The following is a 27,330-nucleotide window of genomic DNA, read 5'->3' on the forward strand; positions in this document are numbered from 1 at the left end:
GCTCCTGAATCAGGACAAGGACAGAGCCAGTCCCGGCACCCCTGGCCGAGGTTCCGCTGATCTGTAACATCTGACTGATGCTCTGCGCCGCATCCGCCCCCCTGCGCCGTTCAGGATGGATTCTAAAGTTCTTGAAAGGGTCAAGAGGACTCAAAAGTGAAGATTTCTGTGCTGCCAACCTTCGTTTGTGGCTGTGCGGACGGGCCGTGAGACAAAGTAGTCCCACTCGGTGCTGGGAGTGCGGGAGGCGAAAACGCGGAGGGATATCAGGTATCGCGCTGCGGCTGCGGAGGGATCTGTCGGTGCCGGCACCCCAAGTTCCGGCAGAGGGAGAAACGCGGAAGGATACATGCAAGCCCATGCGGTTTTCGCCTGCTGCGGTGCCGTGTATAGACCCGGTGGTGGCGGAAGCGGCGGGACAGGGCACGGGGATGCCGGCTGTGGCCGGACAGCGGCACGCAGCGGCTCGGAACCGGGACCGGGCTGCACCAAAGCTGCGGCGAAAGCAGCGCCGGAGCCGTGGATAGAACTGCGCATGCGTGCGGCTGATCCCGGAAGCAGCGCTGTGGTTGGATGAGGCGGCGCGGAGTCATATTGCTGGTGCCGGGTTGTAGCAACTGCGCATGCGTAGCTGGCGTCTCTAGGGCAACGCGGCAAGCCATCATGGCGGGCGGGAGCGGGGGAGAGGTGCGGGAACGGGCGGCGGCGGGGAATTACACTAAAAGAGCAAGGAGACATTAGAAAGCTGGAAAGGAATGAATAATAAAAACCTGGGACTGCTCACAGCCCCGACACGCGGCTACATGATTGGTCATCGAGTAGAAGCAACGCACAGGAGACCAATCCAAGATGCCCTGGTTGCTAAAGCATCTCCAGCCAGCAGATCGGTACTGGTTCCATTTTTGTTCTGAGGCTTCTCAGGAGAAAAATCCCAGCAAAAGGATTTTCATCAAACACGTCAGTGCCAGGTGATGGCACAGGCAGCATCAGCTGACCGAGGTCACTGTGTCACCCCTGCCAGCCCAGGGGTCACAGCAAGAAGGAGAGAGCTCACCCTGTCATCACCCTGTCATACAGAGCAACACAGAGCTTTTGGCTGGTTTGTCACTAGGCAAAGGCAAAACCAGGGCCAGGAAGGCTCTTGCCACCTCCATGTGACCAACAGCCACAGCCAGGCAGAGCACTGGGGACAGTGACACCGAGGCCACTTGGTAGGAGCTCTGCAGGGAAACTGCAAAGATCAGAGCCCGCTGCCTAATAAAGCCAGAAGAGCAGGCTCAGACCTTTGATGATCATGGCACAATTTCTATTTATGTCGTGTTTTGGGCAGCCCTACAATAGCTTCACTTTACTCAGCCAATAACTCAGTGGAATGCAAACACATCAACAATCTGGCTCCCTGGAGGTTTCCATCCTCCAGCTAATGTGGATTTTGAAGCCTCATCAGTCCACTGCCAACCAAAAATAGCTTAAGAGATTCTTATGTAAAGAAACCTGGCTCTCAGCCTTACAAGTGTCACCTAATGCTTCAGAGTTTCCTTCCTCTGGCTGGGATCTGAGCATTATTGAGCAAACCTGGAGCAGTCACAAGTCACACATGCACGTTCTAATTCTCCTTCTCCCTTTGGAGATGTTTATGGATTTTTAAATAGCTCCTGAAATATGCAATGCTTCAAAACCTCCACTGAAACCCCAGCTCTACCTGCCTGAGTTCTCTGTCCCAACCTTTTCTTCCCAGTTCTCAGACCAGGAGGTGCCTGGATGAGGTTTCCAGTAGGTACTTTCAAGAATACAGGATAGAACTTTGAGCAGTCATGCCACACAAGCACTATTAGGGCCATGAGCAGTGTCATCATCACCAGAAACGTGTCATACACAGCAGGGCCCCTCACAGGCCAGGCAAACAGGAAAGAAAGGTGGATTTAAAGCAGAACACTCAAATTTCCCAGCTAAATTCAGCTGGAATTCAGTTGAATGCTGCTCTCCTGCACCCAGAGATCTGTGAATCCCAGCAGATCAGATACACAAAGCTGCAGCCCAGCCTGCACCACTGCTTGGCCATGGGGAGGAACGTGGACGTGCACAGATTTTGTGCCTTGGAATGAGCTGAGGTACTTCACTTCAAGACAGTGAAGTAAATCCAGAACTATCAACGCCATACAGCCTCAAATCAATGTCTGTCTGTCCTGGCCCAGTGATGGGTTTTGGGCAGTAAGAAGTCAGGTGCTGGAAGCTCTCCATGGGCTGTGTCCTGCCCCCAGCACAGGGGGGGCCAGGTCACCTTGTAGAGTGTGGCAGGAGAACACACACAGAAACACCTGGAAACACATGGGTTGTCCATGGAACACATGGATTGTTCAAGCAAGACCCCTCAGAGCCCCAGCAGTGAGGGGGGCTGGGATGGCACTGCCCAGCAGGAGCCCCCTCACACCAGGTGCTGCCTGGAGGCCCTGCGCGCTCTGTGGGGAGCAGAGCCCACTCACAGGGTCCCACCTGAGCAGGGAGGACCCAGTGAGGGCGGCTGTGGCTGCTGCTGCGTCCTCCGCGCGAGGAAGCTGCCCCCTCACGATTCCTTTGGGTGGTCACCTGAGGAAAGACAAAAATCAAGAAGAGGAAATCCACAGCCATCCCCAGCTCTGCACAGCTCTGGCATGGCAGGGGCGGCACCTTCTGCTTGCCCACCCTGGGGCAGCCCAGGGTGCAGAGGCTGCCGTGACAGGGACCTGTCCCCAGCTCACCTGGCCCCTTCCAACACAGCCTGCAGGGATTTCTTCAGCACTACAGTGCTCCGGTCCAGGACAGCAGCCAGGCTGCTCCTGTGAGCTGGGCTGACCTGGGGTGGAGGCAGCACCAGCTCAAGGCCCTGCCTTGCCAGGAGCTCACCTGGGAGCTCTGGGCTGGGCCCCAGGAGCTACAGGAACAGCCCTGGCTGGGCTCACCTGGCTCTGGTACACCGTGAGCACGGCTGTCACCAGCCTGGCGAAGTTCAGGGACGTGGCAAAGGCTGGAGCCTGCTGGCACAGAGTCAGGACCAGCAGATCCAGGAGCTCAGGGGGCAGCACCTCCTAGAAAAGGCCCAGGGGCAGGTAAGGGGAGTGGGTCCTTGCTCCAGCACTGCTGGAGTCACCAAGAACACCCGTGGGACAAGGTGGGCTCCTCACCTGCCGCCCCAGCACGGCCTGCAGGACTGGCAGGAGCTTCTCTGACAAAGGCACCTCCAGGACTTGGCTGCAAGGACAGTGAAGAGGAAAGGTGCTGCTCTGTGACCTTGCTGGTGCCTCCAGATGGCTGGAGCCAGCTGGAGCCATCCAGGTGGGCTGGAGAGTGAGGCCAAAGCAGAGCTGCCAGCCCTGTGACACCCCTCACCTCAGCACCAGCTGCACAGAGTGGGGCTCCAGGCACTCCTCCACCAGCTCACACAGCAGCTTGGTCTGCTCAGCACCTGAAAAGCAGCAGGGGAGAGCCTCCAGAGGCTGCCAAATCCATGGGGATGTGCCTGGCCCTTCCTGGCACCACTTCACAGGAGTATGTGCCAGACAGGACAGACAGAAACCATCCAGTGCCCCCTCCTACTGCTGAGGATAATCCTGCTTCCCTTGCCCAGCTGCAGGAAGGGTTTGAACAGCTCCAGTCTCTGGGAAAAGGGGACACTGTGGCAGGGGTTTCCTCTCCTCACAGCAGCACAGGGGCAGCTCTGCCCTGAGCATTAGGAGCTGCCAGGAGGCCTCCAATCATGGAGGGATGGGAACTGTCCTTTGGGGAAAAAATAAGCCAGAAGCCAGCCTAGCCAGCCCTCCCCTCCATCCGTAAACCCATCTCCCATCCCAACCCCCAAGTGTTCACCTGCCCAGAGAAAACCAACCCCAGGCCTCCATGGTTCCTGACATGTGACAAATGCCACCCCCAAACAGCCACAGCTCCCAGCAGCCCTGCACACCTTCCCCTGGCCCCTGCAGCACTGCAGCCACCAACACACGGCACAGGGCGTGGGAATACTTGGAGCAAAACGACGTCAGGGCAGCCATGAGGTGTCGGGAAGGCGGCTGGGTGAGGGCCAGGACCTGGGGACACAAAAGGCAGGAGGTGGGGACAGTGCAGAGGGGAATGGGGAGCAGGAATCTCCACTGCCATGGCACGTACCCGCCTGAGGAAGAGCTGCTGGGCCAGGATGGCTGCGCTGGTGTGGCTGAGGGCAGGGCTCAGAGGCAGCAGCCAGCTGCAGAAACGCACCAGGGAGGGCTCAGGGCATGTGGAGAGCTGCAGGAAGGAGCACAGCCCCTCGAGCTGGGGTGGCACAGGGGCATTAGAAGGAGCACAGCCCCTCGAGCTGGGGTGGCACAGGGGCATTAGAAGGAGCACAGCCCCTCGAGCTGGGGTGGCACAGGGGGGCATTAGAAGGAGCACAACCCCTTGAGCTGGGGTGGCACAGGGACATGAGGGGCATTAGGGACAGCTGCAGGACCCCGCAGCAGCTGCAGCAGGGGTGCTGGGGCTCACCTGGCTGGGGGTGCAGGTGTTCAGGATGCTCAGCTTGGAAGGGGGGTGCAGCTCATAGTGCTGGAGAGAAAACACTGTCCTAAGTAAAGCACCAAACAAACCAAAATAGAAAATACAGCTCCAGGGCTTCTCCCTTCCCTGCGTCTGTCAGCACTGAGCCCACAGGCAGCCCCTCACACCTGCAGGGTGCCGGCAGGTGTTGGTATCCCAAGCCCAGAGGAGGTGCCAACAGGGCTTTTTATCCCCATCTGTGAAATCCAGCTCCTTCTCCACCCCTCCTGAGGCCCTGGCACCAGCCTGTGCAGAGCATCAGCTCCAGGAGAGGGACAGAAGCAACCACTTACACTGGACTCCTGCAGCAGCAGCATCTTCAGCCCCTGTCCGTGCACCTGAGGGAAATGAGATGAAGGAATGGGAACCAGGCAGTAAAGGCTCCCTGGCTGGGAGGGCACAGCAAACCCTCCCCAGTACCTGGACAAAGGACTGGACCTCTGCTGCCAGCTCTGTCTGGGAAATCCTCCTGGGCTCCCCAGCTGCATCCTGCTGGGAGCTGTCCTGAGCAGCTTTCTCTGTGCCCTGAACAGATGCATCCCCTGAAGGCTCCTCAGGCACCTCCTCTTCCACCTCTGCCACATCTCCACACTCCTGGGGCTCAAATGCCACCTCCTCCAGCAACCTCTTCCCCTCTCTCTCACTGTCCACCTCCAGGCTCTCCTCTGACACTTCCTTACCCTCCCCACCTTGAGGCACAGAGTCAGGGGCACCAGCCTGCTTGCTGAAGCACCAGCTCAATTTTCCGTGTCTCTCTGGTTTCTTCTGGGCAATTTTCTGGCACAGGCCCTTCAGCTGCTGCTGGCACCCAGCAGACAGGGCAGTGGGATGTGGGGAGCTCTCCTGTGCACTTGGTCCCTGCTGGAGCAGATCCCCCAGTGCCTGCACCCAGGGATCCACACAGGAATCCTGCTCCAAGGCCTGGAGCAGCTGGTGAAGGCAGTCCCGTGGCACTGCATCCTGCACCACCAGGAGCAGGGAGAAGAGGTTCCTCTGGCACAGAACAGGCAGCAGCAGCAGCCGTGGCTTGCTGGAAAAGGAGAGGTGAGAGTGGTCAGAGCAAATCCCCTGTATTGAACCCAACCCACCCCGTGGAGCAGAGTCCCACAGCGCCAGGGAGCAAGAGAAGGCGCCTGATGCTTTTGCAGACACAAGCTGGGACACCAGTGGGTCACTGCTATGATCCCAGCTTCAAGTATGGGCCAGTGCATCAGGGAAAGTGGATTTTTATGAAGATTGAGGGCCATTGGTTGTTTCTGTATGCACATATGAGGATGATGAGAATGGATAGGGCGAATGATCCTAAGCAGGCTTTGATTAGGCTGGAACAGGGGGGTAGTGGCAGTTTGGGTTGCTTTTAGTTGTAGGTTGTGCACCTGACACCCAGAATTGTGCACGCCACACCCAAAACTCCCGCAAAACACCGAATTTTAGAAACTTATCCAATGCTCGTAGGTTGTGCACCTAACACCCAAAGCTCCCGCAAAACACCGAATTTCAGAAATGCATCCAACTCACACGGCCAGGGTGTCCTCCGGCCCCTCCAGCGAGGGCTCCTCGGCGCACAGGGCCGCGGTGAGAGCCGGCCAGGGGAACGGCAGCCCCGCTCCGGGCCGGGGCCGGCCCCGCTGCAGCGCCCGCAGCGCGGCCACGGCCCCCGCGGGGCCGGAGCACAGCGAGAGCAGCAGGAGGCGGCACGGCCGGGGACAGCGCTGCAGCCAGGCCGGGCACCGCCGCTCCATCGCTGCGGCCGGGGCTGCACAGCGCCTGCGGGACACGGGGACACCGGGCACGGTCACAACGGACACAGCCGGACACGGAGGACAAACAAAGGGAACAGCCACACACGGGTCACCCCTCCTGCCAGAAGGCACCCCCACCCCATTAATCCCTGCCCTTATCCTAATGGAAACAACGAGCCCCACAATTCGCCCATTAGCACTGGGTGTGCGCCCAACGGCCAAGCTCACAGCACAACAACCTCCTCACCCAGCTCATCTCTACAGCTCCAACAGCCTTGTTCTCCACAATATCAGCAGGCTCACTCCTAACCTTACTAATTGTCTTCTTACTAACTATTCTAGAAGTAGCGGTAGCGATAATCCAGGCCTGTGTTTTCGTACTCCTACTGAGCCTATACCTAGAAGAAAACATCTAACTCCCGATGCCACACCAAGCACATTCTTATCACATAGTTTACCCCAGCTTGACCGGACACGGCTCCCACTCGGGAGGCACGGGACGATCAGGACGCGCCTGTCCATTCTCGGCGCCCACCCCGGCATCAACCTGGGCAGCTTCCTTTACCTGTCCCCAGCCGAGGATGCGGGAGAGCACCGGGAGTCCCCTCCGTGCTCTCCATCACCCCTTGGCGGGCAGCCCCGCGCCCCCAGCCCAGCGCCGACCCCTCCGCAGGGCGCTGCCGGCTGCCCCCGGCCCCGAGCACCGCCCCGGTCAGTGCCGAGCACACTCGGGGCTGTCCCCGCCGCTGCTCCCCCGTTCCCGCACACTCACTCGGAGCTGTCCCCGCACACTCACTCGGGGCTGTCCCCGCCGCTGCTCCCCCGTTCCCGCACACTCACTCGGGGCTGTCCCCGCACACTCACTCGGAGCTGTCCCCGCCGCTGCTCCCCCGTTCCCGCCGCGCTCCGCCCGCTGTCCCCGGCCCCGAGGCGCCGCTTCCGGCCCCGCCCCGGGAAACGCAACCGGAGCGCGCGCAAACGAGCTCATGGCGCAAATATCCCTGAAATTCCAACCCAAACACCGCCTTCCCCCCCACCTCCCCCGAGGGTGGATCCCGCAACCCACAGATCACAGGCACCCGGAAACGTAGCGTTACACAGCCCGTTTTATTTCGCTATTCCCGGATTTGGCTAAAAAGAGTTTAAAACAGTGCCCCCCCCCCCCCCGCGGCCCTGTCCCCCCCCCGTGGATGTCAGACCCCTCCGCTGCCTGCCAGCACCCAGCCCACCCCACCCGTGGGGCAGACTGGGCACCAACCAGGGCAAGAGCAGGGGGGCTGTGCCCTGAGTGTCCCCCAGTGCACCCATCAATGCCAGACAGACTCTTCCCCATCCCACCCCGTCCCTGCAGCACCCCCGCGGCTGGAGCCACCCCAAAACAATGGCAGGACAGCCAGAGCCACCCCAAAACAATGGCAGGAGTCAAAGCAGCCCCCAGGCCCAGCGCGGTCCCCACGGCTCAGTCGGAATCGCTGAAGTCGGTGAGAAGCAACTCGCGGCAATAAACCGAGTGGCGAAATTCTGGCTCCAGCATGGACAGGGTGAGAGCCCACTCGAGCATGCAGAGCTCCTCATCCTCCTCGTCAGAGCTCTCCGAGGAAGAGGGGAGGAACACCTGCAGGAGGGGAGGGAGGATGAGGCACAGTCCCAGTGCCCAGCCCAGCCCCGGGATGTGCCACCCCACCTACCGCGGGCATCCTCTGCTGGCGCTGCCTGTGCCGCCGCAGCCAGCTGGCGGGCAGCTCGTGCAGGTAGATGCACTCTGATCTGAAAGGGCAGTAGCCACGCAGGAAGAACTTGCACCTGATTTTCCTGTGGGATGCCAAGCATCGTTGTGAGTGTAGCTCCCGGAGCAGCACGGAGCCCACGGCCCTGCCACCCGCAGCGGCGCCACGCACTCACCCTGTCCGGGCCTTGAAGGTGCTGATGAGCTTCTCCTTCTCAGCCACATCTGAGACCCAGTATTTGTGCGGGATGTAGTAGTTGGAAGGGATCCGGCACTCTGGGCAGGCCCTGGATGAGGGTGATGGGTGCAGTTGGGTGTCCCAAGAAGGGAGCATGGGCTCAGCACCCACCCCGGCCTCACCCAGCACCCCCAAACCCATCACCACTCCAAAGCGCCTGTTCCCAAAGCAATCCCAAAGCCACATCACTGGACCCAAGCAAGAACTTCAGGGCACAGAAGGGGGAAGGGTGACCACCCTGCCAGGTCCCCAAGGCCACTCACTTTATGACAGTGCTCTGGAAGGTGCGGCTGCGGCGCCACCTGCGGATGCAGCCCAGGCAATAGGCGTGGCTGCAGTTGGGGAGGATCCCGAAGAGCCGCTGCTCGGGCAGCGCCTTCTCGTACACCCTGTCCATGCAGATGCCACACACCACAGCCTCACTGCGGGCTCTCAGCGCTGCAGTGGTGACCGGGGCTGCCGCAGCACCCGGCTCTGCAGGGACCTGCAAGCAGAGCAGCACAGCGTGGAACCCCCTGGCTCTGTCACTGCCCTGGCCTCGGGGAGCAGCACAGGGTGACAGGGGGTACCCAGCCACAGGAGACCCCAAACCCACCTTTGCAGGGTCAGTCTGTGTCGCTGTGTCCAAAACTGCCTTCTTGGGGCCAGAGGAGTCTGGCTCCAGTGCTGGCCCTTGTGGCTGGAAGCCTGCAGGAGGAGAGCTCTTAGAGGGGAAAAGCTCAGCGAGCAGGGTGGGCTCCTCAGAGTGCAGCTTCAGCAGTGACAAGGGACAGTCCTGACACTGCAGAGCTCTCCACAGCCCAGCCTGGCCCAGGCTTGGTCATAGGCAGAAACATGCACAGGCTACTTCACCATGACCACCCCAACCTCACCCCACAGGTCCCCTGGGCAGCTTAGCACCTACCTGAGGCACCCCGAGCTTTTGTGGGAACAAGTTCTCCACTGATGGCCCCACGGGGGATGTTACCAACTGCTGGAATGCTCTTCTTGTCTTTCTCTTCCACTTCTACCTCCACTTTGGGGCACTTGAAGGCCGCACATGTCGTGCTGCAGGCCGTGGTGCACTGGGCTCCCCCGTGGTCGTGGTCCGTGGCTGTGGGCTCAGTGCCGTGCTCCTGGCCACAGTGGCAGTGAGGCATCAGACCGCATTGGGCCCATACTGGTACTGACTCTTCCTGGATGTGCTGGTAGCTGGAGGAGCCCAGGGACAGACAGAGGGTCCCATCAGTTCAGCATGGCTCCTCCAGGCTCCCAGCCCACCCTCATGGCTCCGCAGCCCTTCCTTACCTGCACAGCTCTCCATAAAGGCAGAACCCGCGCTGGAAGTACTTGCAGACCCGGGCTGATTCTCGGTCGTGTGAGAAGCGGCAGCTCTGGCCCCACCGGCAGAATCCGCGGGCAAAATTCCTGTTGGCCAGGGGAGGAGTGTGGATGGGCTCAGACCCTGCTCCAGCCCTGCCCTAGAGGCCCCCCCGGTACCAGCTTTGTTTGAGGGGGAATTTATTTTGGAAGCCCGCTCCCCCCGGCTGGTGTCTGGGAGCCCTCGCCAAGGGCAGAGCCAGGGGTCCTCCCACCCCCATCCAGCGCGATCTCCTGCTAATTACCGATCAAAGGAAGCCCAGGACAGGGGGCTCTCCTGGGGGCTGGGGGAGCAGCGGTGCCGAGGGCTGGGGCAGGGAGAAGGGGGGAGCCCTTGGTTTGGGGACATGGCTGGAGAGCTGCCGCCCACCCCCAGCTCCGGAGGGGATGGGGAAATGGGGAGGGGGATCAAGGCCATCCCAACCCACCCCCTACCCCCACAGCTAGGGCCCATCTCCAGCCTGTCTCCCCCAAAAGCTGCTCCCAGGCACCCCATCCTCAAGCCCTTACCTGCACGGGGGTCTCAGAGAGCTTGCCTCGGTCCTCAGCGGCCCAGATGCCATCACGGAGCCCACCTCCATCTCTCCCCAGCAGTGATGAGGGCTGGGCCCCCTCCCAGCGCTATTTATGGGTCCGGCTGGGATCGTTCTCCCCCAATAGCCGGGGACACGTGTTTGGGGCGGAGGACATGCCCGGGCTAGTTGATAGCAGCCGCTGCCGAGCGCTGTTTACACTCGCTCAAGGACTCTGCAGCGAGGAGCCTGCAGGGGGGCACCACTCCAGCCTGCAGCACGAAATTCTGTGTATTCTAATTCTTTTAGCATTACAATACCCCTTCCTTTTCAGTCCTGTCTTTAACTCAGCCTGTGGATTTCACTTCTTCCTCAGCTCTCTCCCCCATCACACTGGGAAGGGCTGGATGAGGTAATGCTGCCTGTTGGGGTAACCACACAGGGAGGGTCCCCAGCCAGGGCCCCTGGGACCCCTGCCCAGCAGCACCACGGCTCGAGGTGCCCCCAGCTGCATGGGAGAGGCGGGGAGCAGTGGAACAGCTCCCCCCAGAGCACTCAAGCGGGGCACAGGGGAGTCTGGGGGGTCTCCAGCTCCTCCTGGCAAATTCTCAGGTGTTTTACCACATCCAAGGACACCCCGGAGCTCATTGTTCCCCTCCTCGAGGTGTTTTCGGCTCATTTCCAGCTCCACCCCCAGCATTTGGGGCACAAACCTCCAGCTAAAGCTGGGATCCTGCGCACGAGTGGCTCTTTCTGCTGCTTTAGCTTTGCAGGCAAGAAAACCGCAGCAGGTATGAGATCTGGGAATTACAGAGCCCCAGGAATCACAGCAAATCCCTGGAAATCACAGCAAATCCCATCACCTCTGCTGGAAATTCTCCCACGGACAGCTGCACCCAGGTGCTGAGAGAAAGCCCACAAAGACAGGCTGGATGCTAAGAGGTTCTTAAATATTTAATTCAGATTTATTTAAAGTCAAGTCAGTTTGTGGACACTATTTATATTATTAAAAACACTTGGAGGTTTGTACTTCTAGCAAAAATATACATTTCAGTTTGAGGGTTGTTATACTGTCGAGGAAGGAAGAGCAAAAAGTTTCCCAGGCGATGGGCATTTCCCAGACGAGTCCTGCATTGCCACCGGGGTGGGGACAGCACCGGGATTTTGGGAGGGACAAATCCCCGGGCTCCAACCAGCACACGCACGTCTCCAGTGCCTTCCCCCAGAGGGCTTCAAAGTGCTTCACAAACGGTGATTCCCAACACCCCTGCGAGGTAGGGAGGGGAGGGCGGGCAGGGAAACTGAGGCACGGCAAACTGAGGAGTGTGGAGCAGGGGGAGGTTTGGGACCGGCCAGCCCTGTGATGGGGAGGGAAAGCCCAGTGCTCTTCCCCTTTGGGTTTTAAAAGGAATTATTGCACCAGGGAAATCTGCTACCCTGAAGAGGAGGAAAGTAAAATAAAACCGAATAATTTGCTCCCACAACCCCTCCTAGGGAATATCAGCATTTGAATAAGGCTGCTCAGGACACAGGGGGCCAGGAGCTGCAGACAGGGAAGTGTCACTTGCATTATCCTGGAAGGGAAACTGAGCCCTTGCCAGGTCCATCCTCCCCCTGCCCCAAGCCCAAGGGACACAGCCCCCACAGCAGGGGCCTGGCCTGGCCCAGGCAGCACCGTGGTGTTTCACTACAGCTGTGAGGAGTTGTGAGGTAAAGTCCCACAGTGGTGCTGGGATCAGGCAGACCTCCAAGCCTGGAGCTGTTGCCACTCTTGGGAACGGGGGCAGAGGGGGACTGGCAGCTTCCCTGCCACAGCCACGCTCTCTGGAAGCTCCAGCTCGTTGTGAGCATCCCAACCACCCCCTCCCTGGTTATAAATCCCTGGCATTTACAGCTGCAAAGCTCTCTGCAACCAATGCACTAACAGATCCTCGTGCTCCTGCTCTGAGCAGGCAGCATGTGACAGTCCAGGTCTCTTTCACAGAGGGGAAACTGAGGCAGGACACCAAACCCTGACCAGCTCAAGGCCTCTGACCCTCCACAGACCTTTTTTGTAACTCAGGTCTGTGCAGAGCAGCCTGTGGAAGCCATAGATTCTGTGCCTCTGCTCTGAAGGTGAATTTTAAGGAGTCAAATCCTTTCACTCCTACTTCCCCATCCCAGCCTCTCTCCTACTGAGGTGCCAAGGGAGATGTTCCCTACGGAACGAGGGTGCCAGGAGCAAAGGCTCCCACCCAGCACCCAGGAAGGCAGAGTTCCCACAGCCCCACTGAGAGACAGGAACACACTGCAGAGCACAGGGGGGCTGCAGCTGAGGGTCTGCTCTGGGACAGCCCTACCTGTGTTCAAATACTCCAGAGCTTTTCTTTGGGAAAGAGAGAAACATCCTTTCATCACACTGTCCCAGACTTCATGGCTCAGGACCACGTCCTTGGGAGTGCAAACAAACGAGAATACAGACACCTCTAAGTGCTGCTGTCAGCCCTGCTGGCCCCTGCACCCCCCTGGCCCTCCTAAGGACCAGGGCTCCCCACCCACAGTGACCTTGCTGCCTGAGCCACGTAAACTGGGCAGCCAGAGCTGGGCCACAGGAAGGGGAACAGCAGCTTTGCAGATTTGTTAGTGTGTGTTAATGGAAGCCCTGGCCAAGCAGGAGGCACCTGCAAATCCTGACGGCATCTTGCCCTATGTACCGTACGTCAGGGTCACGTAGAAAAGAGTTTCCAGTAGGAGAAATGGAAGACACTGGGAAGGGTTTTCTTTGTTCCTGTACAAAGAGTATTGATGGGAATCCTTGGCTTCATTCTCATAAATAACAGGTCCTTAGTACATGTCCTTGTAGATCTCCTGCAGAAGTGGGTGCAGAGATGTCTCTGTCTCTGTCTTCTTGATCTTCTGCACCAGCTGGGCGTGCTCTGTCACCAGCTGTCGCAGGTCAGCCATCTTCTGCAGCAGCTTGGGGAAGAGGTACTGGGCATCGGGGTGGTTGGACTGCAGGTGGAACTCCAGCGCTCGCAGGATGTTGTCTTGGATCTCCTCCACCTGCTTCACGTTCATCAGGCCAGGGCGGTCTGTGGAGAGGAAGCAGGGGAACTGCAGGGTCGTGGTGCAGCCCTCCAAAGTACACTCTGCTGCTGGGGAAAGGGAGCCAGGGACTGTAACCCACCCACCATGACTCAACCTCATCAGCTAGAAAGGGGAGAAGCGTGCCCTTGAAAGAGGTATTCCACAGCAGCACATGAGAAGGAGATGCCATTTCTGCATTCCTTGCTGTTGGTCCAAGCTTGCCAGGCATCACCTCCACAGAGAAGCTTTTTGGAAGTGTTCAGTTCTTCTCTCATGGCCCTCAGACATCCCTGGCTGACCTCAAGCCCAGCCGCAGCTCAGCTCCCCTAGCCCCCTCTGAACCACCTCTAAGCAGGGACAACTCTTCCTGACCCTGGCACGGCCAAGGGCACCCGCTCACCTCCACACAGGATGATGGCAGCCACAAACAGGGACAGGTCACTGTCATCCAGCTCCAGCGCGTTGAACTTCACAGCAAACTCGAATTTGGGCTCCATGATCTCATTGAAGGGCTTGCGCAGGCTGCGCAGGAACTCGCGGGTCACAAAGCCGTTGCCGTTGGCCACCAGCAGCCCGTCCTTGTTCATGATGGAGGCCAGCATGGCAAAGATGGCCTCGTGCACCCCGTACTTGAGCAGAGTCACTTGGTCGTTGAGGTAGAGGCCGACGAAGCTGGGGATGCTCTTGGCGAACTCGGTGAGCTCCCGCACGGTCTCCACCGTAGTGCACTGGCAGCGGTAGAACACGTGCACCCCGATCTCCTTGTAGGGGGGGATGCCGTTCACCAGCTGCTTCCACACCAGCCCCTTCTCTGCCTGCCACAACGTGTCCATGTCATGGATCACAAAAGGCTGCTTGGACAAGAAGCAAGTTAGGAGTCTGCTGTGGGGACTCGAGGTGCCAGCTCTGCTCAGGACTGTCATGTTTGTCTGTCTGTCCCTGTGCTGTGCCCTGCCTCTGGGGCTGACAGTGCCCAGGTAATCTGCACCCACCCACCACAGCACGAGTGTGCAGAGCAATGGGGTTTTTCCCAGCAAGGGGCAGGACATGCAGAGCCCACCTGGCTGCATGTGGAACAGCTGGGGCAGCAGGGAGACGTGCAGCATCTCCCAGAGAACAGTCCCCCGTGCTGGCCACGGCCAACCCCACCTGCCCTGGGAGGGAACTTACTGGGGTGCTGCTGGCCTTTCCGGTCAGGATACCTCTTGCCTTCTTTTTGGTCATGTTGAAATTCTTCAGGTAGGCGTTGTAGATGTGCTTGGAGAAAGCTTTCAGGTCAGCCACCTGTGGGTTCTGGCAGCCGATCTCGCTCGCTGTCAGCCCTGCCACCAGCTTCCTCTTCTCTGCCTCTGGCATGCGCCCAAAGCGGATTGCTGGGGGGCAAAACTGGGGGTCAGGACACCAGAGGCACCCCAGGAGATGCATCCAGAGGGGCAGCAGCTTGTTCTGCCACTGCAGACAGACAGGTGTGCTGGAGAACACCTGCAGCTACACAACACAATGCTTTTCCAGGCTGCAGTTCCTCCAGCACTAACACCTGCATGAAACAGCCACTGCTGATTCCTCACACCCAGTCTCCCATCCCATTCCTCTGGCTCTTGCTCAAACCCTGCTTCCCACATAAACACCTTTGCCTGTCTGGGTCTGAGATTCTTACACCTGAAGTGTAAAAGTCTCAGCACAGAAAATCAATTTGTGTGTCCAGTTCCCTTGGTGCCTGTCCATAAGGGACAGCCAAGTGCCAGCAGCTACATTGCATGGGGGGAATGAACAGCCCCTTCTCATACAGAAAAAGGGGAAGAGGAGTCAAATGCTTGAAGCACTGGGTTTGAGTGATCCCCTAGCAGGAAGAGCCACGGGCTAAAGCACAGCAGGCCATGGGCATCCTTCACAGGAGGGCAGCTGGCCCTGTGTCACCCAGCTGGCAGCAGTGACACTCACCATTGTGTGACATGCCCAGCGAGAGGCATTTCTGGAAGCGGCAGTACTGGCACTTGTTTCTGTTCTTCTTCTGAATCTTGCAGCTCCTCTCACACTTCTCGTACTCCAGCTTCATGCGGATCGTCCGGCGGAAGAAACCCTGCAGGCAGGGAGGGAGCAGGGGGACATGGAGTCTGGGGCCAGGCTGGTTTGTTATCCCCAGGAGCTGCAGGGAGGCTCAGGAGGGGGAGCCCTGGGTCTCTCTGGGGGTCTATCCCAGCTGCAGAGGAAGAGCTGTGGGGGCACCCCATGCCTGGTGCTGTGACTGTGCCAGCAGCCCACAGAGAGGGATGGAGGAACCAGCCATGGCCAACCCCAGCCTGCAGGAATGTCTGGCAGGATCTGGGCGGCTAACGCAACCCTGCTGGATCTGCAACAGGGGAAAGAATTCCAGAGGAACATCCAAGCTGCAGCCAGTGATCCCAGGGAGATAAATACACAGCTCACTGCTGATCTGCAGCACAGAAACTATTTTTAAAAGTAAACTCAGGGTCCCTATTGGGACAGATGGATTTGCCTTACACAACAAAGCATGACAAGGCAAGGTTTGGGCCACACAGGTCTCAGCCCTCTTCCCAGGGCAGTATTTGCAGCCTGCCTATACTTGCCCCATTCTAGACAGGCTGAGTTTTTTACAATCAATCCCGAATCCCTGTTTTGCTGCAAATCTTGTGTGAGGAGGCAGCCCAGTTGCTGGGACCTAACCCCTGCGTGGTGCAGCTGGACCCAGCTGTCCCTGGGACTCACCTTGCAGCCCTCACAGGCGTGCACGCCGTAGTGGAAGCCCGAGGCTTTGTCCCCACAGACCCTGCACTCCACATTCAGCGCTCCCAGCGCCGCCTCCTCGCATCCCATCTGCAGCTGGTCCGACAGCGAGGGAGAGGAGCTCTGTGACAGGTCTGCAAACACACACAGGGACACGTCCTTCCGTGTCACAGCTCCTGGTATGGCCAGCTCCTCCAGCTGTAGGGCTGATTTCCAGCCCTGTCCTGCCTGGCCCTGGTATCACATCTGGAATCTGGCACTGGCTGCAGGCAAATGCCATGAACAGAGCCAAGAATGCCCCAGCAGCTCAGACTCCACATCAATGCTCCTTTCTTCCCTCTGGCATTCATGTCCTGGCAATGAAACCCCAACCAGCAGATTTTATAATCCCTTGTTGGCCGGCTGCTGGCACAGGATATCCCAGCTGGAACATCAAGGGCTCTGGAGGAGCCTTACAATCACTTTGCTCTGAGGACCCCAAAAAGTGTTCAAGGAAGCATTCCCAAGCACTCTGGGAGGCCCCTGGCTCCGAAGCACAATGTTTCCTGCCCGTCCTTTTAATTTCCATTCCAAAACCCTTTGCCAATGGACATGCAGTGACCTCAGAGGAAGAAGTAAGCCTCTCCATAACTTGGAGCATTATTTCACAAATAAATGTGAAATGTTCAGTTCAGCTGAACTCCATTCGGGACAGATCTGCCCTTGCAGCTGGGCATGCTGCCTGGGGGCTGTGGGCACCTGGATGCCCCACAGGATGAGCTCCTGTGGCTCCACTCACCTGTGCAGCTGCTCGAAGGCAGCGAGCTGTCTGGTCCTCCAGTTGGGTCTGAGGCTCCACTTGCCACCATCACTGCCTCTTCCTCTTCCTCTTCCTTGACCTCAGGTACTTCCTCCTGTAGTTGTTCCATAATTGATCACCCCTCAGTGCCAAGACTGCAATCCCTGTCATAGCTCTGGCATCATCCGCGTCTATCCAAGATGGACCCCACCAGGCTGTTCCTGCTAGCCTGCAGGACATGGAAAGAGGCCACTGAGTGCTGCAGGGAGCAGCTCAGCAGCAGGGCAGTGTCACCAACCCACCACTCCTGCTCTGAGCCAGCTCCTTGGCCAGTGAGACATGCAGAGCAGAGCCCATTTAAAGATCCCTCTGCACTGTGGAATAAATATTCTGTAGGATTCAAGGAAGCAAAAGCTCACAGAAGTGTTTTTAAAGCCCAGCAGACCACAAACCAGCCCAGATGCCACCCAGGGACTGGAAGTGGCCACCCAGGGACTGGGAAGACCCAGCTTACAAGTGCCATAGCAGAAATGCTGTCCAGACAATGTCCTCCACAGCCGCCAGTGACCTGGGATGTGATGGTAGCAGCCAGGGCCAGGGTCTGATAGAGCCAACACCTCCAGAAGGATCAAAACAGGGCTGGCTTCACCCTCTGTAACAGCCATGGCAGAGCCTGGGTTGGGATCTGCAGCTGATCAGGGCACACTGTGCCCGTGGGTGGAAGATACTGGGGGAGAGGGCTCAGTGCAGCAGCAGGCAGCGGCTAAAAGTCCCTGGCCCATGCAAGCCATCTGCAAGACTGATTGCTTCCTGTCAGCCCTGCACTCACACTCCTTCCCGTCAGTGCTGCCAGTTGCAGCCTTTGTGTTTGTTTTCACTCGGCTTCTCTGCCAAGAGCAGGGCTGAACGTGTTGCTGCTGCTCTGCGCAGCTGCCGGGCCGAGCTCAGCCACGGGCTCCAGCAGTGCAATCCCAACAGCCACACAATCCAACCAGTGTCTTAATCCCGGGTTTCCTGTGGGAGGAACGGCCCCATCCTCCCCCACACACTTCCTCTCCTTGTTTGCCTTACTCCATCCCAAAGAGCCCACAAAACTCCAGCCACCCAAACGGTGCAGCGCCGGTACCGCGGCTATGGCAGAGCAGTTCCCACCTCCCTCCCAACCGTGCTGGATCTTGATTCCTAAACTGACTCTTCCTTGAATAATTAACATCTCAAGCACATCTTATGTAAAGTTCCATCCACTTCCTGAAGAGAGTTATTTTTAAGTGGAGAAATACCCATCAGGAAAGCCACTGAAATCCAGGTTCAACCAAGAGAGCCTCAATTGGCAGACTCAAATTAAACTAATGCAGGATATTGCAGGGGCCTTGTATAAGGGCAGCCCCAAGCTCTGGCATGGTCTGTGCCCCGTGCCCAAGCCCATCTCAGGGCTTGCCGGCCAAGGGCAGCAGTGACTCAGAACTCCCTGGATTTGTTTGCCCTCCCACAGCAGACCCTCACACCTGGCACTTCCAACTTGAGCTGCAGCCAGCTCCTTGGATTGCTGGAAAGACATCAAGGTCAGAGCTCTCTGAAAGAGCAAGGAAGCAGCTCAGGGAGAGAGCAAAACCTGCAGGTGGGAGGGTGAACACAAACACGTCACAAAGCCAGAACACAAGTCACCCCTGGAGCTCGTGCTGTACCAGAGCCTGGGTCTCCTGTGGCTGAGGGGGATTTATTTTTCCCTCCACACTGGGAACTCAGACTGCAGGACAGGTGGCTTTGTTTCCAGGTGAGGCACACGAGTGGCACCAGTGAGCACACTGCCCTGTGCTCCTGGCAGCAGGGCAGGCAGGGGCTGCTCCCTCCCCGTGCCTCCACAGCAGCACTGAGGGACCATTGAAGGGCTGTGTTATCCTTGGCCTCTGCTCACACATCCCACACGGTGGGACATGGCAGACAGGCAGGAAAACTTATTCACTGGAGATGGAGGGGAATGAACTTCACTGTTTTCAGGGTTATATATAAATGATCACACCAACATCAGGGAAACACTTTTGCCTGGAAGAGCAGTTAGTGGAGTAAGCTTGTGGCACGAGAAGCTTGTCTACAGTGGAAAATCTATCCTGCAGCAGCTTAATGAGCAGCTCATTAGATTCCCCTTTCCCTGGCATCCAGCACAAGCCCCTTGCTTTAAACCCACTGCAGACAGAGCTCTCTGCTTTGCCCCAGATGTCTGTGCAAGCATCTCATGACTTGCTGTGCCCTTGCCTCAATGCCTGTTCCAAGGAGCTTTGGTAACCCTGGCTGAGCCAGCAGCTTCCTCTGCAGGGAGGGTTTGTTTGCTGGCTCTGGGCTTGGGCTGATGCCTGCTGGCTGCAAACAGCCTGGGCAACAGGTTTGTCTTTCCTAGAAGCTGGCATCTATGCCAAGCTAAACCATCAGTGGGAACAGGGAGAGAGACGTGGCACAACCAGGAGAGGAAAAAACCAGTAGAAGTTAAAAGGAGACAAATCTTCACTGTGGTTTCCCTGCAAGAAGGCAGAGCTTCTCCAAAGCTGACCAAGATCCAAGCCTCCAGATCATTCAACCAACAGCTTGTGCCCCTGTGGCCTGGCAGCTTCCCTGGCAGCCAATCCTGCTGATTAGCACACAGACCCTGGAGCCAAGCTCAGAGTTTCCATGCAAAGCACCAGAGAAAGATCCAAACCTCCCAAGAGTCAAGTCACAGAGCTGATCTGCTCAAAGCAGTTGGTCAATACAACTGTGCTGTAAAAGAGGTCATAAAGAATGGCAGAAGGAAACCAATAACTCATGGGAGTGCTCCTCGCTTGTGTTCATTCCTCTGGACAAGAAAGTTCAGCAAATTCACAGCCAAAAGAAACAGAAGGGGTGAGCACTGTGATGTGCAGCACATTTTGAATCCACAGTCAAAAACTGACCTGAATCCACAAAAGAGATGTGATTGCTGCTGGTTGACCACCTTTTGCAGACTTCCTCAGGTTGTGTCACTGCTTCCAAGATCTGCTGATCAAGTACAAGTTTCTGTTCCTCCTCCTACACGTCAGCTACTACTAATAAAAGCCAAATAAGAGCTAAGCAGATGCTGCAATACAGGAAAGGTAACTGAGAGTACAAAACAGGCGAGAGGAACGCTGAAAACATGTTTATGTTTGCTCCTGGAAGATCAGCATACCCCCACATTAGCCAATGAGATCTCAGCAGCACTTAGTAGCTGAGTGTTTCCTTCCTTACTCAAAGTCTTGGCCTCAAGGCAGGCAACACACAAAAATAAACTACTACAGCGAGCAAGGAAGAGCCCTCCCACACAGCACTGACCAGGATGGACATTCTGGGACAGATTTTTCTCCTTGAAGCATCTGCTTAGATGCTGCACCATGCCCCAGAGCCCAGTCCTGTGATTCTCTCTCTAAGGCTGCCCAGTGTGAACCCCCTGTGCTTCCCCAGGAGTGAGCTGGGCTCCCTGAGCACAGGGGTGCTGCCAGAGCTGCCATGACCATTAGCTGCTGCTAATTACTCCAGGACTTGTGACACAGGGTGCAGGAGATTCCCTCAGCTGCCTGCAGCAGCCTGGCTTGCCCAAATGAATCACACATCTATTGCATGTTTGAACTCACCCACTTCCTGGGCACTGAGGGGGGAAATAACCCCAGCTCATTAAAAAGGTTACGAAACTTGCTGGATTCTTCTCTTTTTGTACCATGATTGATGCTGTCCCCAAAACCAGGTCATGACATTTTGCTCCAAAAGGAACTTGCTGCTGGCTTTGTTCAGACTCTGAGAGGTATTGCAGACACAGAAAAAAGAGCAGACTTTGGGCACTGAACTCTCAGCCATGCACAAAGCAGGGTCTGCCAGGCTGCTCTTCTCCAGGAGCTGCAGCCATCCCTGGCTCCAGCAGCAAGCATGCTCCAAAATCTTGAGATGGCAGAGATGGGAAGACAGAGGAATCATCCCTCAGCAGCTTCCCAGCAGAGGGACTCCCTGCCCTACAGGCTCTGAGGCTGATGGGCAGCAGCAGGGCAGGCAGGGAAGAGCTGCACAGTTCTTAGCTCTTAATTGAGGTGCTGCTCCGTGACCTTCAGCAAATCTGGTCAGGTCCCTACTTCAATTTCTTTAATTATAAGGAAAAAAACCCAACCAAAACCAAAACCCACCACAAAGAAACAAACCCAGGACTTTTACAGTGCTTCCTTCCTGATCATTCCCTGGCTGCATTAGCTCATGGAGACAGCGTGTTTTGGAAGTGCAGAGCAATAGATGAGCACCAAGTGTCATTGTTTATTCCTGCATTACAGATTTTGACACCTGTTTGCAGTCACACTCGCAGGTCTGGCCTGCCCAGCCCCAGATCAGCTCCCTGCACTGCTTGTGACCATCTTCTCCTGTTGTACATTCCTGTACAGGACATTCCAGGATGACTTTCAGGAAGTAAACTGGCACATCTCATTCTGCCAACTGCTGACTGGTATTTGTGTTTAGTGGTCAAGTCAGGACAGCCCAAAGTATCTGTGGCCAGGAGGGGCACGTGGGTCTGACCCACTGGAACAAGGACAGAAGCAAGGAAACAAGCAGGTACTGGAAAGGTGACACCACTGGGACTTCTCAGAGCTTGAAATGGCACAGAAGTGCTGCTATTTGAGAAGATCATTAAGTCTGGCAAGGAGAGAGGATCATCTCCCCACAGCCCAGGGCCCAGCAGAGGTGGCTGTGAAACTGTGGCAATGCTTTGGGATCACACTGCAAACCTGGGCGTGTGGGATATATTCCCCTTTCCTTTAGCATCCCAAAGGTGAGGAGGTTGGAGGCTCAGAACTCAATGAACCACTGAAGATGACGTGTTCCCAAACTGCTGAAGTCCTCCTGGCTGCACTCCAAGGCAGTCAGTTTGCTTAGGGACCCCTTGTTCTCCCGAACCTGAGCAGGACACGTGGAAGGATCTGGTTTCAGGAACATCAGTAATTATAGAACAGGGCTGCTGAGGGAGGAGCTCACAGTAACAGCAACACCACTTCCCAAGGCAAACAGTGGGCACAGGGTGCTGCAGACCCAGAGCAGCGCTGAAATGGAACTCCAGGAAAGCGGCGAGTGGAACAAGCTGTGGCTGTGAACGGGAGCACTGCTGGCGGGCAGTGAGGCCGAGTTTGGCAGTGCTGCACACACCAGCACCCAGCTTAGATTTCCCCAAAGTCTCAGGGTCACTGGGACACCAGTGAGTGCCATCCATGCTTTGGAAGGGGCAATCAGCTCCTCAGAAAAGCAATGGGGGCAGAAAAGCAGCAGTGAGCCAATGAGTCACTCAGGATCACACACATGCATGCAGCCTTCTGTCTGGAGCCAAACATCCAGCAGGCCCCTTGGTTTTAGTGCTACATTCCCAGTGCTCCCAGATGCACAAAAATGCCCACAAAACCAACAGCAAGCCTCCTCCTCTTTGCAGCAACAGATTTTAGACCCCATGGATTAACCAGGAAAAAAATGAATCCATCAGCCTGTAAGTCTTGTTATGTTTACACTTGGACTCCCAGAGAAGTGCTACTTGGTTTTGCAGACTTTAGCAAAATACCCTGGGCACCAGCCCCCTGCTCTGCTCCCAGGACACAGCTGACAGAGAGCAATTGTGCCCAGGCAAAGGCTGGATGATTCAGCAGGGCCAGGAACATGCGCAGCAAGAGGGATGGAGCACATTGCTGTGTCTGCTGCAGCTCCCCTGCAGCCACAGAGCAGCAAAACAGAGGGGTCCCAGGCTGACTGCACACATCCCCCCAAGAAAACCTCCAGAGAACACCAGAATTGCTTTTCCACACAAACTAGTACAACGCCCTCTCAGGGAATGAGATGGGAATGCTGTTTCCTTGCTATTTTTGGCCACATGCACAGAGCAATAGCTGCCTGGACAACACAGATTCCCCAGCCTTTTCAGCAAGGAAAGGAGCAGCCACTGTGTCAGTGTGATCCTGCCAAGACTCACAGAGTGCTCTGACCATTTGGATTTCTGCCTTGGCCCCCAGAAAACAAAATGCTTGAGCAAAGCATTCGCACCTTTCATAACATCCTCGTGCCTTTGGCACCGTCTTGGGGGTACAGGGTGAGCCACAGAGCTCACAGCCAGCAACAGCTACTGCTTCCTGACACAGCCAGCTGCTGGCAGCTCAGCAGGCTCCTCAAGTTCATGCTCAGCAAGAGCCCTTTTCCAGAGATCCCCATGTCCCTAAGTTCCGCAACACAAGTTCTACCCCATGGACAGGAGAACCCACGGATAGTTTCAGAGATGAGGGTCTCTGACCATCAGCCCTCGTGGGGTTAACAGCTTTCAAGAGCCAACATCTCTAGCAGAACCCATATAAACAATTTGAAGGTGAAAAGCTGATTTGGGCATTTTCAGAAATATCCCAGATGGCAATATGATGAAATCAAGAGTTCCACTGAAAAACACTTGTAACAAGTCAGGCAGGACAGGGGTTTGAGCTTAGGTTCCCATCAAAAAGATGAGTGCACAAAGCATTGCTTATTTTGAAGCCATGTCACACAAGCCCTGCCAGGAAAGGCCTGACAAAGCCTGTCCTAATGAGATAGGCATGTGTTTCACAGTAAAGTCTGTCTTAACAGTCCATCAAAGAAATGCTTCCCTATCTGCTCATCTGGCCTTTTCAAATCACCAAGACCATTCCCTGTCTCCAACCCACATATCTGTCAAGGGTTGAACATGCATGTTCTGGTTTTTGCTATTTCAAGTTCCAGTTCCCAGACCAGGGCAAGTCAGGAAATGCAGCCTGATGGCACCAGCTTGGATACCAGGGGGGTTACCAGGCTGTGCCCATGCCCCAGCCCCAGAGGTGGGTTCTGTCTTGACCCAGCACCAGAACAAACACTTGTGCTGTGCTTTTATCCTGCCACTTCCTCCTCCATGGTCAGGATTCCCCTGCAAACCACAGACTCCCCAAAACTCAAAATTTCGAGCAGAGCCTGTCTGTGAGGTCCCCAGGAAAGCACCCCAACATACACAAGAAATTCAGAGCCCTTTGCAAAGCCAAACAGACCTGGCCAAAACGATCCCAGATGTTCACAAGCTCTTGGCTAAGCCTTGGAGAACACAGACATTTTCCAGACACTATGACTGAAACAGTGAATATTAAAGCATTTCAAGAAGTCATAATGAAACTAAGATACATCTTGAGTTCTGCTCTGAACCCTTCCTGCAGTCAAGCAGGGCTCCAGTGAACGTCATCACAAAACATATTTTGGGGAAGATGCACTTCACAATCTCCTTGACCAAAAGGATTCATACTGGCATCAATCATTCCACTCTAAACCCTGCTTTGGGAAAGCAATTTGCCAGGCATTCTGCCAAGGCAAGCACACTTCAGAATAATTAACAAAAAAATAAAACTAGTTCCACAGAAAAATCTTACTTGTCCTCACTATGGAAATAATTTCTGCTTGTCCAGACTTTCCCAGAGTCTCCAAAATTACTGCAGCAGTGCATCCCTGAACAGAAAGACTTCTGGAAAAAGCAGAGATTACTCTGCAGCACCTGATGAGAAGCAGAAATGCAGCCCGACGAATCTGTGGTTATCAGATTGTTCCTGCCCTAAGCAAAAGAGTCAGTACAAACCACAAAACCCCTGACATCTAAAATGTCATTGTCAGGGCAAGCCAGGCTGGGCTCTGACAGCAAATAACCTTTCAGGCATAAGCCCTGTAACATCATCTCACCCAATTAAAACATCATTTGTATGTCAGGTTCTGTTGTTCAGAGGAGCCCAAGAGTCTCTTGTTGTGCCAATCCTTCTGTCTCCAAGAACATTTGCAGATTTCCAGTCCATAATTCAATAGCCACAGACAAAATATTCCCCAGAGGGCAACAAGATGTACTGTACAAAAATACATATTTTTCAAAAGGCTTCACGCAAGAAAGACAGAGCCCATCAACGCCAGAAAGCAATTCTGGACAACAATGCTCTTCTGATCAGCAAAGCCTCACGGGGCTCATTAGAAAATCCTCTCCACACACTGTGAAGATCCTTGGAAGTCTGTCTTGAATACCAGAACAGAGATGGCGTAACCATTGCGCCAATCTGACACAGAACCCACAACAGCTCAACACCTCAGAGCTGTGTTGAGGCAAACACACACCCACAGCCACAACAGACAGCCACAGCACCGCTGATTCCAGGAATCACCTCAGAGCTCTGCAGGCAGGACAGTGCCCGCCCATGCCATGCTGACCACCTCCTCCAAACCCCTGTCCTGCCTCTGCCACGGCCTGCCCAGCTTTGTCCAACAGCACCAGCACCGGGTCACGTGTGGGACTGTTGGGTAATTGGTGACCCACGTGCAGCCCCGGATCTCGTGTGCCCTCCCTCATCTACAACAGCCAATTTCCATCATAAACATCAGTGAAATAATGAAATGTTATGTCACTATGCTTTGACAGCAAGAGCCAGCTGAGGAGAACAGGATTAGACCACGGTCTTCACAGTGAATTCCTAAAGTAATCCATAAGATCACATTCAGAAACGGAACAAAAATAAGGCACAGAGTTTGAACTTAAAATTAAATTTTAAAAAGTTTAAGATCGTGGACAAAGCAAGCTGCTCTTCCCTACCCCAAGTTTTCAGAAACAGTGCTAAGTGCCTGGGTGAGTGGCCTGCATGCAAAGGGAAGGGTTACCTCTGCAGAGCAGCTGTCCCTGTCCGCCTGCCGCCGCCAGCCGCCGCTGGGTCACCATGTCAGCACGGACACCAGCACTGGAGCAACCTGCAGGAGGACACACAGCGAGCTGCCACGGCTGTGCTGAAGGCCAGATATTTATGCTGCTGGGAGCACGCTGGGCTGGCTCCAGCAGCAGCTCTGAAATTTAAACACACACTGCCTCTTTTGCACGCTGGAAGCCTGGGCCAGGGTGACTGCAGGGAGCCCTGCCACAGGCAGCATCTGTCCAAGACCAGGAGGGACAGCAAACCCTGGGGCTGTCCCCTCCCAGCAGGGACAGCCCCATCCCCTCACCATGGATGTCACCTCTGCCTCAAGTCACCTGCAGCCAGAGGCAGATGACCCTGAGCTCTTATGACAATGCACAAAGTTGATGCTAGGAAAAGGGCTGTAGTGGCCACACGGCTGCTTGTTTACCCAGCTTGCTTAATCCACTTTCAAGAGGCTGCCAGAAAGTTCCTGCAACTTTAATGAACTTCCTCTTGGGTGGCTGAAACTTAAGGATTCAACAGAGTTCATTCACTCTTCTTGGTTTTCCTGATAACTTTGCCTTGTATGAATTTCAGACTCAAAAGACAAGGAAGAGACTAATGCTGGAAAAAAAAAAGGCTTATGAGGCTTTGAACTAGAGGACTTAGAGGAAATATGTCCTATTTTTAGACAGTTATGCAGACTAACTGGACTAAAACATTAAACAAAGATGTGAACATGATGCTATTTGCACCCACATACCCTCCTTGACATTACCCAGGCTTAGCTGCTCCTCCCACTCCAATGAAAAGCCCCATTTTGTATTGCTGCTCTCGACACGGGACAGCATGTAAGGTAGATGAGGACCAGAAACAAACCGGCAACAAACCAGCAACAAACCAGAAACAAACCAGAAACAAACCAGCATCACCAGCCCCTACCAGGCCAGGCAGCTGGGCAGCAACCTGCGAGTGCTGTGCTGAGAGTGAGCCCCCAGTGCAGCACATCCCTCCAGGACTGACATGGAAGCTGCAGCTGCCCAGGAGAGAGGGAAAATGAACATGAACCCCCTGCCTCAAAGGGTGAGGGTGGCCTGAGTGTGGAGGGTGCTCCCTACAGGATCAAGGCACATCCAGAGGAGGGCACAAGTGTGATATATAACCCGAGCCCCTTGCACTGGACATCAATCACATCAGGATTTCCCAATCAGTGATGTCAAAGCCACATCCTCTTGAAGGCAGTGATTGCTCTTGTTTAGAGGTGGGGGCTGAGGACAGCACAGAGCTGTGCCAAGTGTGGATCCAGCACCAGCCACAGAACTGCCTTTAGGAGCTTCACTTTCACAGCAGAGTGGGTTTCTCATCCCTTCTCCTCCAGTATGGAAGATAGTTTTTCCTAAACAATCCTGACAAAGGATCTTTAATCTCTCTGACAAAGAACAACACTAAAGCCATTCCAGCCCCACTGGCACATCAGGAGGTGGCTTTCTCCTCCATCAGCAATAAAGCTCATCCCCATTCAGTAACACAGCATTAGCCTTGACACTGACAAGGAGGGCTGAATCACATGCAGGGAGTGCACAAATCACACCCTGAGCTCTCTCTCATTGCAGACCAGAGTGCTCTGCTGCTGCTGCTGCCAGAGATCTGAGAATTAAAACTAAATGCCTGGCTCACCTTGTCCCATTCACTGCTAAATGCCAGGGCATGCCCATCACACTGCACACAAGGCAACACTTGCACCAGCTCAGCAGGGCATGGAGGGAACCTGCCAGCACATCCCACCTGGATGCTTCCTCTGCTGTCCCTGGCTGACACATGGCAAGTCATCAGGAAAACTCCCACCTCAGCCTGCAGCATGTTTGTACAGAAGAGGATACTCTGCTGAAGGCAACAAAGGACTTGCATGGAGAGGGCAGGAGGAAAGGA

General features: G+C 55.7%; 3 protein-coding genes across 6 annotated transcripts; all 3 read right to left on the reverse strand.

The window, feature by feature from the left end:
* Positions 1 to 1,206: 1,206 nt before the first annotated feature.
* Positions 1,207 to 7,204, reverse strand: FANCE (FA complementation group E). Of its 3 annotated transcripts, none has more exons than XM_059487990.1 (12): positions 7,155 to 7,204; positions 6,067 to 6,315; positions 4,969 to 5,578; positions 4,842 to 4,886; positions 4,498 to 4,557; positions 4,141 to 4,284; positions 3,938 to 4,061; positions 3,367 to 3,442; positions 3,162 to 3,228; positions 2,940 to 3,065; positions 2,739 to 2,833; positions 1,207 to 2,586 (listed from the first exon to the last, which is right to left on the reverse strand). In XM_059487990.1, the coding sequence occupies exons 2-12, from the start codon at positions 6,288 to 6,290 to the stop codon at positions 2,583 to 2,585; spliced, it is 1,575 nt and encodes a 524-aa protein (XP_059343973.1). In that variant the 5' UTR covers positions 6,291 to 6,315; positions 7,155 to 7,204; the 3' UTR covers positions 1,207 to 2,582. The 3 variants fall into 3 exon arrangements, with proteins under 3 accessions (XP_059343973.1, XP_059343971.1, XP_059343974.1); XM_059487988.1 differs by lacking the exon at positions 7,155 to 7,204 and adding an exon at positions 7,063 to 7,072; XM_059487991.1 differs by lacking the exons at positions 1,207 to 2,586; positions 7,155 to 7,204 and adding an exon at positions 7,063 to 7,072 and having other exon boundaries at positions 2,735 to 2,833.
* A 355-nt stretch (positions 7,205 to 7,559) lies between these two features.
* LOC132083368 (probable E3 ubiquitin-protein ligase makorin-1) lies at positions 7,560 to 10,364 on the reverse strand. Its single transcript, XM_059488028.1, has 8 exons — positions 10,124 to 10,364; positions 9,542 to 9,661; positions 9,159 to 9,445; positions 8,850 to 8,941; positions 8,518 to 8,738; positions 8,193 to 8,303; positions 7,979 to 8,102; positions 7,560 to 7,905 (listed from the first exon to the last, which is right to left on the reverse strand). The coding sequence occupies exons 1-8, from the start codon at positions 10,192 to 10,194 to the stop codon at positions 7,750 to 7,752; spliced, it is 1,182 nt and encodes a 393-aa protein (XP_059344011.1). The 5' UTR covers positions 10,195 to 10,364; the 3' UTR covers positions 7,560 to 7,749.
* A 704-nt stretch (positions 10,365 to 11,068) lies between these two features.
* Positions 11,069 to 25,625, reverse strand: PPARD (peroxisome proliferator activated receptor delta). 2 transcript variants are annotated; one of them, XM_059488024.1, is made up of 7 exons: positions 25,391 to 25,625; positions 16,715 to 16,943; positions 15,919 to 16,070; positions 15,133 to 15,271; positions 14,362 to 14,564; positions 13,592 to 14,042; positions 11,069 to 13,196 (listed from the first exon to the last, which is right to left on the reverse strand). In XM_059488024.1, exons 2-7 carry the CDS (start codon positions 16,842 to 16,844, stop codon positions 12,949 to 12,951), a joined length of 1,323 nt encoding a protein of 440 aa, XP_059344007.1. In that variant the 5' UTR covers positions 16,845 to 16,943; positions 25,391 to 25,625; the 3' UTR covers positions 11,069 to 12,948. The 2 variants fall into 2 exon arrangements, with proteins under 2 accessions (XP_059344007.1, XP_059344008.1); XM_059488025.1 differs by lacking the exon at positions 25,391 to 25,625 and adding an exon at positions 19,639 to 19,751.
* Between the last annotated feature and the right edge of the window lie 1,705 nt (positions 25,626 to 27,330).

This window comes from Ammospiza nelsoni, chromosome 23 (genome assembly GCF_027579445.1).
Source record: "Ammospiza nelsoni isolate bAmmNel1 chromosome 23, bAmmNel1.pri, whole genome shotgun sequence".
Classification (NCBI taxonomy): Eukaryota; Metazoa; Chordata; class Aves; order Passeriformes; family Passerellidae; genus Ammospiza; species Ammospiza nelsoni.